The sequence below is a fragment of the Charadrius vociferus genome, unplaced genomic scaffold (genome assembly GCF_000708025.1).
Source record: "Charadrius vociferus isolate BGI_N301 unplaced genomic scaffold, ASM70802v2 scaffold385, whole genome shotgun sequence".
Lineage (NCBI taxonomy): Eukaryota > Metazoa > Chordata > Aves > Charadriiformes > Charadriidae > Charadrius > Charadrius vociferus.
The window spans coordinates 1,773,220-1,785,421 of record NW_009648925.1 but is presented as its reverse complement, the minus strand read 5'-3'; the positions used below and the strand labels follow the sequence as shown (position 1 = coordinate 1,785,421).

The 12,202-nt window shown below is 39.7% G+C and overlaps 1 protein-coding gene across 1 annotated transcript in view; it reads left to right on the top strand.

The window, feature by feature from the left end:
* CEP70 (centrosomal protein 70kDa) overlaps positions 1–11,120 on the top strand; it is a 12,316-nt gene extending 1,196 nt beyond the window's left edge. Inside the window, exons 2-16 of the mRNA XM_009887305.1 lie at positions 319–453; positions 613–736; positions 1,072–1,252; positions 1,568–1,737; positions 2,979–3,038; positions 3,744–3,843; positions 4,241–4,329; positions 4,687–4,761; positions 5,851–5,953; positions 6,636–6,806; positions 7,454–7,600; positions 8,127–8,295; positions 9,522–9,636; positions 10,600–10,679; positions 11,059–11,120. Of these exons, the coding sequence (XP_009885607.1) occupies positions 319–453; positions 613–736; positions 1,072–1,252; positions 1,568–1,737; positions 2,979–3,038; positions 3,744–3,843; positions 4,241–4,329; positions 4,687–4,761; positions 5,851–5,953; positions 6,636–6,806; positions 7,454–7,600; positions 8,127–8,295; positions 9,522–9,636; positions 10,600–10,679; positions 11,059–11,120 (1,781 nt within the window). The remainder of the gene's footprint in view (positions 1–318; positions 454–612; positions 737–1,071; positions 1,253–1,567; positions 1,738–2,978; positions 3,039–3,743; positions 3,844–4,240; positions 4,330–4,686; positions 4,762–5,850; positions 5,954–6,635; positions 6,807–7,453; positions 7,601–8,126; positions 8,296–9,521; positions 9,637–10,599; positions 10,680–11,058) is intronic.
* The last annotated feature ends 1,082 nt before the right edge of the window (positions 11,121–12,202 follow it).

Genomic DNA, 12,202 nt, shown 5'->3' with positions numbered 1-12,202 from the left:
CCCCCCCCCTCCGGTGCATTGGGGTTACCTGAGGGCTGGTTGTGTGGGGTTTTTAAAAAGGTAAATTTTATTCATTGCACATATTTCTCCATCGGACAGCGATCGGGTAACCTGAGTATCCTGTGTATCTTTAAGTACACTGTTTTCCCCAGTATTTTTAGCAGATCCTGTTGGAGAGTCTCTCACACACCCACCTACAGCGGCTGGGGCTTCTCGGGAGTTTGGGGTTGGTTTGTTTTTATTTGGGGCCATTTGGTATCCTCTACTGCCGGCATGACAGGAACGACGGGAGGCCCAGAGCGGATGTTGGGAACTCAGGTTTCTGTCCCTTCTCCCCCTTCTCCCAACTGCAGCAGGAGAAGGCAGAATGGGAAAACCTAAACAAGCTGTTAACGCGTCATGGGTTGAAACCGGTGAGTCTTGCTGCCCCCCAAAGCTGCAGAAACACATCGGGTAAGGAAATGCTAATTTGACAAGTTTTTGTATTTGAAAATAGCCTGAGTTCGTAAGGCATCTCTGAAGCTGGTCACTTCCAAACGGTAGCAGAGATGTGATCTTCTTCAGCTATTAAAAGCCTTTCGTTATGACTTTGCTTATTTTTTGTACCTGCAGATATGATTGTCTTAGACACTCAGTCTTCTCTAGGAATAAGGCTTGCATTAAAAACGCTAGTAGAAGACACCGACCGACAGCAGAAAATGATGCAGGGGCTTATGGAAGCTAATCGCTGTCTTCGGTAAGACATAGTGAAAGGAACTTGCTCGCTAATGCAAAGCAAAAGTATTATTAGTGTCCATCTCCTGCCAGGTGGCGCTCTTGTCACATCCAAGGCCTAAGAACTTTTTCCTGAGATTTTTGTCCAATATGCAGCTATATTGTCCTAATTCCTTTTGAGCTCTTCTGTTATTTCATCTGCTGCTGCTTCCCATACCAGCGTATTTCCCGTACCTGCTGCCACAGGCTATTATTGAGCATCATCAGATAACTATTGTAAGGCCTGTGCCTCCTTCACTGTCTTTAGTAAAATGTGTAAAATGTGCTTAATTTAAATCGAGGATTATTTTTTTTCAGAGATGAGATACGGCAGGAACGTGGTCGGGCATCTCGACAAGAACAACGGGCTAATGATTTGGAAAATGTGGTGAAAAACATTAAGTCCAAAATTTGTCAGCTGGAAGATGAGACAATAGCTAAAGTTTGCCAGCAACAGAATCAAGTCAAAGAACTTCAAAAAGATCAACAGGTTTCACAGGTAATTCACATAGTGTTGTCTGAGGATTCAAGCTTTTGACTTGTTTTAAAAGCTCTGAAAATATTTACAGTGATCAAAATAAACATGAGTCATAGTGTTAGTACGCTATTTATAGGTAGGATTTTTCAATCCATACAGAATTTTCTAGTGATAACTTAGAAAAATACCTGTATTATTCTTCCACTGCCTCTTCAGTATGGCTAAAACCCTTTTTAAAAGCTTTTGTGGGACCAGGTGCCTACTTGGGTATGTACGGTACAGTCTCCAGTGTGTGGGTTAGAATAATTTCATAATGCTCCCCTTACCTCTTCACAGGCAAAATACCAACAGCAGCAGGAAAAGCTGCAAGAACAGGAAGAGATTATTGCCCATTTGCAGAAGGAGCTGTGTAAAGTTGGGATGGAAGAGCAACGGCGTGTTTCCACTCAAAACAAAATGTTCTGTCGGTTTTGCAAAAGAGCTCCCAAGTCCCTTCTAGATCAGCAGTAAGTAATTTTCTTATATTGGTGAATGACCTGTAACTTTAAGTGAAGAAACAGGTTTTAAAGTGACTAACTGTTCTTGATATTTATATGAAAAAAAAAACCCCCGAAACGCTGGAGACCTTAGGATTGCAAGCTGAAATATGAGTTCTTGTGAAGGTACATCAATGCAGTAATTTTTTCTTGTATAATAAATGTGAGCTGGATAAATCTATGGCAGAAAGTAAAAAAAATTATCAGTCCCTATATACACTAGGTGTCAGCAGAGAGAAGGGAATGATTCACTCTACTCTGGAACTGCAGTATCTGCTAGGGTGATCTCATCCTGGGGTTCTAACATTTTAAAATGAAAATTAACAAAACAACAAACCTCCCCAACCCCCCAAAAACCCCTGCCCAGTCTGCAGTCACTTCTGAAGTGCAACTGGTCTTTGCAACTGCTGACTGCGGGCTTGCTGTGAGGCTGCCCAGGTGCTTTAGTGATAGAGTTCTGAGAAAGCATTCCAAGCCTATGTCTCTTGCAGTAAGATCTCCATAGTTGTGCTATAATCAGAGATAGTCCGGTTCTTAGGCCTTACGTAGCCATCACTTTATTGTGCTGATGTCGCCTGGTTTTTCAGACCTGTCAAGTAACCTTACCTGGAAAGCATTAAAAAGGGATTGTGTGCGCACAGCCCTTTTCTCGTGCCCTCACTGTATGAGAAGAAGGATGGCTAATTTTGGTTCCCTGTGCTTTCCCATCTCTCCAAAACAGTCAATCTCGGAGTGCTCAAGAGGAAAGGCAGTTTCTCAGCTGTTCAGTTTTTTGTCGTTCAATTTTTTGCAACCACTTTGAAAGCACTTTTAGTTTCATTGGAGGTAGATGTTCTCGGGCTATGTGGGACCTGTGCTCTCTACCTCCTGCGGTGGTCACTGAGCCATAGCACTCAGGACTGTACCACGCTGTTAAGATTGCTGGGTAAACAAGATGAGGAGCCCGTCAGGAGGATTTAGCTTTTCTGTCCTCTTGAATAATTTTTCAGCTTTTAGTCTAGTACAGAGTTAATGTCTCTGCTTTTCTGTTTTGGGAAACTGTGACTCTGTGTGTTTGATATGAGAGAGAACCCATTGTTCAGTGCAGTCGCTTCTGAAGCGCAGTGCAGTTCTGTAAGCTGGCCTGTTCCTATAGGGTGGTCACAGTATCTCTCAGGCATGTCTTTTTCGAGAATATCTGAAATTCAGAATACCTTTTTTTCTTTCTTCAGGTTCCTTTCTCTAATTGATTATTATGAATCTCAAATTAGTCAAATGAAAAAGGAGCTAAGGTAGGTCTCTTCTGATGCCTTATGGCCCTACTGTTCAAAATTTTCTTACTCCTTCCTCTTCTTAAAGCTTGTAAGGGTAAATATTCTGTGTACCAGATGTCATTAGCATGTGAGAAACAGCGAAGGATTGTAATGGTCGTGGAAGTTTGGATTCATCTGGGAAATAGCTGTCAGTCAGGCTAAGCAGCTGCTCAGTCGGGAGGCCGGGACAGCTAGGAAGTTGAGGGTATTTAGACATTTGAGCTATAATTCTTTCTTTTGGGTTGGGTTGGTTGTTTTTTTTTTCCTTCCTCTTTTGCCATGGTTCACAGGCAGAAGAATGACTGCATTAGTAGTGCTCAGTCAACTGATCTCCCTAAACAAAAGGAATACCAGCTTTTCAGCTCTATCGTGGTGCCTACGTGGTACAGAGCAACAAGCAGATAGCCGAGACATTCTTATAATTTGAGATTATTATCTTGAAAAGTGAAATGGGATTTGCTTGTACTGGAATTTCTCTTGAGGAATAAGTGCACTTAATTAGTATATGAAGCAGCTTCCCAGAAATAATAGAGAAGAGCAGTGGATCTTGGGGCAGAATTTCTATTCTATTTACTGTGCAGTTTATGGAAACATTATTATCATACGTAACTGCTAACTAAGCCAACTTAGATCTTTGAGGTAATCAAATTACAGCAAGCTGAAACAATTTATTTTTCCCAATAGGCAATATAAAAAAGATGAAGACCCAGTACAGAGAGAAGTAAAAAGCAAGGAAGAATTCTTAAATCTAGATGCTACTCCTAATTATAGAGCACTGCTCACGGTATGGAACTGCTACGAATAAGTCAGTGCAGATCTCTAAATGGTAACCCTTCAAGAGCCACGTAGAAACATGTGTGTTTGATTTCTATCCCCTTGTTCTTATCGTGTCTCCTTAATTTGTAACCTCTCTGGGCAGGGTTCGCTGCCTTTATGCAAAGATTTGGTACTATGTTGGGCGTCGTCTTTGCTGGGGACTGAATAGATCTCCGTAATCAGAGGTTCTCCACCTGCAGTCTAACGCAGCAGCCTCTTGATCTTAGTCGAATAATTCCTTATCCGTGCTGTCTTGCTGTATGGGCAAATTGGAAACCTTCTTAACACATACATACTTTAAAGTGTTCAAGCTTGTTGATTATGGAATGAATGAAATAAAAGAAATAACGTAGTCTATGTTACAGTCTTTCCAGAAACAACTTATTGAAACAAAAGCCAGGAATGAACAGCTTTTGCTTGAAAATATAAATCTCAAGAAAGATTTGGAAATAAGGTGAGAAAGGATAAATATCATCCTTTTTAAGGGCACTGCAGTAGGCTTTGTTTTACAAAGAAAGAAACCCGAAAGCACCAGCAATTGTAAAAGTGTAGTATGAAATCTGCCTTTTTAAAGCAATTCGTAGAAATAAGATACGGCAGCAACAGTCAACCTTCCCTCCCTATGTTGTTAATAACAAAACCTGCTAATGGTTATTTTGCTGTTTATTGCTGTTGCCGTGTAGAAATGTTGCAGAATTTCATTCCCAGAATGATGTTGCAGCACTGGCAAAGCTTTCTTACTGTTTCGCTTGGCTGAGTTTTATACCTTCAAAGGCAAGACACATAATATGGTACTTTTTCTTCCTAACAGACCAACTGCACAGGAATTAAAACTTTACAAGCACCAAGTGAAGAAACTAGAGAAAACTTTACAGAAAACTATCCAGTAAGTATATTTCTTCAGTAACTTTTGTGAACCCTCTGAACTTAAGGCAGAGATACTCTGCAACCTGTAATGTAGATAGCAGCTTACAAAGCATGTACCTTATCGCCGTTCCTGGGAGCCTGGTTATGGGCAACAAATGCTACTGTATCTCCGAAAACAGCCTGTGAATCTCTGAAATGATGGTGTGGTCTCTGAGTGGGGGCACAGCTGTGTCTCTTTTTTATTTTGTCTTTCTGGTTTTGATTTGAGTACTATTGCAGGCAATATGGACAGGACCAAACTGTGTTTGCTGCTTCCACGAGCTGTAAAGAGAGCTATTGGTTACGTTATGGATTATGAATGAGAAAGTATGAGTCAGCAAAATGTTGCAGCTACTGATGTTATGTCCATATTATTCTTAGGAATTGACTTAGGTTTTTTTCTGAAACATTGCTAAGAGAATACATTGAAGGTATTGGAGATGCAGCATTGACAAAGTGTTTTTATCTGTAATTTCCCTTAATCATTTGTGCATGTGTACACCGAATGCTAAATATTTTGTGGCCTGAAAAAGACATCACTTAAACTTTAAAAATGTTCCATTCTTCATTTTACATTGTGTATGCTTAAATAGTCTTTTCTGTCATGCAGTGGGTATGATTTAGGTGGTGGTTTTAGAGAAAGTCATCTTAGATTTGACAAGAAGGGTAGTGAGCCATATATAGTAAGCCAGGAAAGATGTTCAAGCAGAAGCAGATGAAGACTGTGAGCACGGAATTTGACCCTTTTGGGTAAAATTCTAGATTTTAAGTCTTCAGCAGTAGTAGAACCTCTGGTAACAGAACTGTGGATCTGGTGGTGTCCCTTCTAAATTAACACTCAGTCTGGAATAACCTCAACCTGGAGACTTGAAATAAGTTAATGATATTAGGTATTCTATTTTTCAGCTAGTTTAGTTTGACGGAATTCTATTGGCAGGCATCACAAAATGGAGGTTTTACTTTGTAGGTGCAAGTTGATGTGCCGCATACCTGGTTCTTTAATCAAGTTGCAAGTAGTCCCTCCTGCTAAGGCTACTTGTGTAACCCACTGTATATATTTGGCGTGTAGATCTTCGGGGAGTAGTACCAGAGAAAGAATAGAAGAAAAGAAAGAACCTGAGAGTATCGCAGGAGTAGATCAGCTGCAGGCAGTTTGCCAGCAATACTTACAGGTATGCAAATTTGATCTGTACTCTCTGCATCTGGTGCTGTTACAATGGAATATAATACACGAGTTTTGTTTACATAAACTGAAGCATGCTATTTTGAATCTAAGAGTTCATATGAAGTCCTCTACACAAGATGCATAATGTTCTGTTTTTGGCAGTTAATGTAGGCTTGTTCTTAATTGTTCTATCGTAAACTACCTGAAAATACAGCGAGGAAGCAGAGATGAGGTTGGCAAACATCAAATCAATTACTTAGCTGAAATCTTTTCAGGACAGGGGATTTGTTCAAGGTCTCGGGGAAAACAGATCCTTATGTTACGGTTTTAAACGTGCCTGAGGAGATAGTGACTTTTATTTTTCTTTGAATATTTAAAAAAAAAAAAAAAGCAAATATAATAAAACTTAGCAAAATGTAAATGTGGAAGTAACAGTGCCTCAAGTGGATAAATGTTAAGTACCCCTCAAAGGGAAGTACATTTGCATTACTTTTACATATCTTCTAGCTAGTATATTTTTAAATCTTTGAATCTATTACATATTGAATGCATCTGTAAAATTCATCAATAGTAACTTATTGGAGCTATTTATGATTTAATGTTTAGACAGTTATGACTGTTTGGAGCGGGATTTTATTATAAAATGTCGTACATATTTGAGCAATAACATTTGTTATTTGGTGTTGAAGGTGTTGTCCCATATTGATTCCATTTTGCAAAGTCCAAGAGCTCCTCCATTAATATACAGGCGCAGTAAAGGGCCAGTGCAAAATTATATCAAAGAGAATGGACAGGAATGTGGATTTGAGCACCTTCCACTTACTATAGAAATGTGGGCAGATCAGCTAACGGCCCTAAAGGTAACGCGTTATTGTACTTGGCTTTATAGTCCTCTATCTGCTGACCAATCCTCGGTCCCTCCCTATTTGTAGGGGTTGTTTTCTGTTTGTAGCTTTTGTTATTGCCTGACTTGGTGTTACATTTTAAAAATAATTCTTTGTTTATATACTACTTTAAAATATAGCAGGGTGAAAAACGTGCAGTGTTCCTACAGGCCAGAGGTATTCCTCTGTGTATATCATCTAAATGTTTTTGTGCACTGGCTGAGTCCCTAAGGCGGCATTTAAGCTTTGGAGTCTATGTACTTCACACATTAACGAGGATGCATTCTCTTTCTTCCTTTTGTCTTACCCGAACAGGAACTTTTTTGAGCTAAATACAAGTGAAGTAATTTTGTTTAAAACCAAACTCTCTTGTGACTAACACTCATTATTTCACTGAAACTGTAACACATGAAGTACTTCAATTTTTAGACTATCAGTGTTCTTTTTAAATCAAAGAATGTAAGCAAGATACTGTGCTTGAATTTGGTAAAAACTAAAACCTTACTGTCTCCAGTACTGGAATGTTTTTGCATATGAGAAACAGAAAATCTGCCCGTTTCTAGAACAAAAACAACTTTAAGAAGTTATTTTAATAAGTTGTGTCCCCTCCCTTCTTTTAAAAGGATTTGCATAAGTCCTTGAGAAAACTGTCTCTGGAATTGGTACCCTGGCACACTGCAGATCCACAGGATAACAGAGAATCCATACGTGTTGAAGACCTCCAGTTCATAGTAGATGCAATTTTGGAAGAAATAGAAAATAAGGAAAAGGTAATTCTTACCAGGGGTTTATAATCACAAGTTACTGTGGAATTCTTAAATGCATTTTTCGCACGGTGATTACATTTGCACATTTGGAAGCCTTGCGGGGTTTAAGAAATCACTGTTTGAATATCTTCAATAGTCAGACTATTTTAGCATAATGGATACATTCACCTTGGGGAAGACTGCTTTCATCAAAGTCACTTGACCAACGATGAATTTGCATTGCCCTGTAGTCTCAGGTATTATCCTGTTCTGTCTGTTTCTCAGTCAGCAGTGAGAATACATAAATGTATTTACTAAGCAACAGAGAAGAAAGCCTTCAAAAGAGTATTTTTGGTTTGCTGGAAATTTGTGTCTGAAAACTCTCTAAAATACGTCTTCAGATTTAAGAATAGTTGAAATGCTGTGATTTAATAAGGGAAGTTACACCCGTTTTTCTTCATGGGCTAGTTTTAAGAATTTTTCGTGGTTTAAAAGAATCCTTGTTTGTTAAGCAGTAACGTTGACGAGTTATTTTTTATGCTTGCTGCAGAATGGCCAGACACCGTCCTTACCAACCCTGTTTGCAATAGTCTCTCACTTCCAGAAGCTGTTTGACGTGAATTCTCTGAACGGCGTTTATCCACGGATGAATGAGGTTTACACAAAGCTTGGGGAAATGACCAACGCTATGAGAAATCTCCATGAGCTCCTGCAACTAGGTAAAGACTTGCCACTACCGTTTGTTCAGACCCCATTTCCAAAGGAAGCAAGTGAAAGGCAGATCTCTTCATAGAAAATATGTTGAGCTGCTGAGAAATTAGTAAACTAGGTATATTCTTCACTGGGAAGATAAAAATAGGTTGCTGTCAGTTGGGAATTGAAATAGCAAACCCCCGTTATTTGTAAGCCTTTAAGCAGTTGCTGAGGAATGCCAGGGAAGCAGAAGAAAGAAATAACAGATGAAATTGAATTTTTAGTATTTTTTTTCCCACTAATTTTTGTTTCCTGTGAGCTGACTTCATAATTCTTGACCATCTTTCATTCTCTACTTGAAAAATAACAAGTTTAAGAAAAAATAACTCAACCTCTAATGTAATTCAGTAATTCATTCAAGTGTAATTATGTCCAGCCCTCAGAAACTTCCATCTCACGCTGCTAAACTTAAAAAAAAAAAAAAAAAGTTGTTGTTGAATGTCAAAGCCTGAGTGCATACTCAGAGGCATAATTAATTACTTCCCGAAACTCACTCTCCTCTGGTTTGTACTTCTGGAGAATGTTGGGTTTCAAGGCTCGGCTGCGCTGTAGGGTGTACAGCCCGAGAGCAAGGCTCCGGGACTGCTAAGGTCTTCTGAGCCTCATTCGAGGAGGGAAGCAGCCATCCTGCCTGCAGCCAGCACAGGAGATGAGGAAGCCTCGTGTCCCCCTAATAATCACGAACCAGTGGAGCTCAGAGGAAGCCTAGTTCTTCCGAAATTGAGGGCGAAAAGGACAAGGAGTCTGTTACCTTCACTCGCAGCAGTCAAAGCAGGTACCAAAACAAGTTCTGGCTGTTAACAAAGTGTTTATTGAGCAGGTTCCTGGCTGGCCTAGCCCCTGTACCGCACCACTGCTGGGTTACAGGAACCTGGTGAATGATCCTCCCTCTATATAATGTCAGTAGGCTGATTTCCACTGACATTGTAGGGTGCACTTTAGTACCATCTCTGCTGTGAAAACACACAGCTCTGGCAAGTTCTTTTGCCACCAAAGGACTAGTGAGAGATTCACCATTCCTTGCTAACATTAGTTCATTTCTCACCACAGGTTTTCTGTGAATGATGGCATTTGTATGCCTAGACGTGTGAAAACCGAATAAAATCTGGGCACCTGCAAGGACTGGATTGTGCCCAAAATACTTTCCTGTTATTACTGTTACAGGAAAGATGAAGTGTTTGTTTTTCCACAGACAGTTCAGCTCCACCCACTGTGGTAGTGGATACTGTTGGGAAACTGTGTGACATAATTAATGAGAACGTGACCGAGCAGGTACAGCAGCTTCTGGGGACCCAAGACATCCACAGGTATGTGGGGCTGTTCCATTGGTGACCATTCTTCAACTGTCAAATTTAGTAATTGAGAGAACTGGCTGAAACTGATACTGAAAGAAACTTTAATAGTTTCTTACAAAGTCAGTGAGCTGTTGACAGCAAAACAGTTACTACTATCCTACATGAAACAAATCTTGACTACTTCAAAAAGGATAAAGCTAGCAAAGAGAAAAATTAAGGCCAGAAGGTTCCAAAGCACCTTGTTGGTTTACATGGAGAAGGTGATCAAATAAGCTTAACTAAGGATGTGTGTTTCATAAGGAGACAAAGCAAATACTGCATGTGGGTGGGGAAGAGAAAGTGTTGCAAGGTTTCAGCTGTAGTATTGAAGTGTATTAGTTGCTAAGAGAAGGTCTGCCTCAAGCTGCCTACCAATATTTTGGGAACTGGACAAATCTATCCTCAACAGGTGAAAGCATTTGTATGCTTGGTAGCAGACTGTAAGAGCTTGCATTCAGCATGGGCTCTGCAAACATACTAAAAAATTAATTGCAGCAGGCGGCAAGTCTGACACACGCTGAGTTAACGATACTAACTCCAACCTTTCTGCACTCTTCGGTTTTAACTAGAGAATCGCTGCTTATAAAACATCCCCTACTCCACCTCTGAGGCAGTTCTATCATCCACCCCCAGGCAGTATATTTAGCATACACAGACTAATATTCCCAGCCAAAAATTACCTGGTGCCATGTAAGGAGGAAAGGAAGAATGTATATAGGGCATAAATTGTGAGATTAGAGATCCTCTTTTGATGGCTAACGCTTGTTGGCTGCAGGTTTCAGAACCTGAGAACACATTTTTGGTGTAGGTGGTTTCAGGTACTCCTAAGTAGCAGTGTGTTCAGAAAGTCATGACATAGTACAGCAAAACAGCCAAGGAGATGAACGTTAAATGCCCTTACACCTTTAAGCTGACAGTCTCGTTTCCACATTTCAGTATAATCAATAAGCTAGAAGAACATGAGTGCTTCTTTCCACCATTTCAAGCTCTCATTCAAGATTTGCTTTGTCTTCTAGGTGAGTAATATTTGCAACAGTTGTAATTATCTTCATTCCGATGCTTCATCCTAAAACTTTAAATAGCTAACACATGTTTTGTTTACCCCTGGTGTGCTAGAACACAAGGAGGATGTGAGGGAAGGTGCTAACTTTTGCCTCACTCTCCTCTTCCTTCCATCTTTCCTCAGGAAGTGACCAAAATAGTTTATGTTGCATATATTCAATCATATTACTCCTAAGAAAAGCTAAATTGAGTCTTTGCCAAAAGCATTAAAAGGTGTGAGGAGTTTATTTTATTCACTAGCTGTATTTCTAACATTTATGTTAGAATTTTGGCTGAACTTGAAGATGTTCTAGGTACATACGCCTTACCCTTTTGCTTTTCATTCTGTTTCAGAGATCAGTAACCTGGATGATATTTTACCTGCTGTGCAAAATCTGAAATTGGTAGCTAGTTAAGAGATTTATCTTACCTGTGAATGTACCTGTTGATGCGTGTGATGTAACAGCTACCTCCAACCTCTGTTGCCCTAATCAAGTTTCAGATTGTTTTGCAAATAAAAGGTGCTGCATTTTTTCATTTTTCTTAATTCTTGTTTCTTGGTCAATTTAAGAAAAACTTACTGTAACTGCTATCAACTGGTCTGCTCAATCCCAGAGAGAGAACCAAGACACTCTGCGTCAGTTTGGGAAACCGAACCCGGCACACAAAGCCCGGCAGCCTATAGCCACTAAGCATTTTGAACGTTGCTGACACAGTAAGAATGAGATAAAGGTGCTCTAACTGCCTTACCCGTAACGCTCTCAGCCTTTGCCTATCTTGGTTTTCTGGAGACCCTATTTTAAAATGCTGTTTACATCTTCAGGTAAGTTTGGGATGCGAGCAAATTGTTACTCAGTGAGATTCTGGTCATGGAGTGAGGCAGACTAGATTAATGAGATTCTAAGCCAAAAATATTTGAAACTTGCTTCAGGTGGTGGGTTACAGGTTTCTGCCTAGCACGGATTTGAAGTTACCATGGTCATATTTCCAAAGTCCGTTTTAGAAAGGCATAGATCAAGTTTCGTATGCAAGACAGTTAGAAGTTTATTGTACAGAAACAAGCACACCAAGCTTCCAAAAATATTTGGGTATATTTTGCTCCAATATTAATAAAGCCTGGTTTACAAAACTCTGCTGTTCCTCAGGCAGAATGCTTTGCTATCAAGGTTTACAAGATTTTGAAATGTACTGTAACAAAGAACAAAACATGTTAAGGCGTCACAAACTAAAACCTTAATGACAACTTGGTAAACTAGTCTCCCTGCTTTGGGAAGCTCATTATACACATACTTACAGCCACAATCTGCTAAGATACTTCTGAACAGTGGAATATCAATTCCTTAGTTTCTCAAAAAAAGCAATTGCTATTAGAGTCTTTAAACAGTTTCTTTCAATGGGTTCTGCAGCCCTACAGATGAAGAATGCTGTTTAAAGATTTATTCTTTTAAAAGTGCAATGCTTTCATGTTAAAACAACATGAACAGGATCGTGGGGAAAT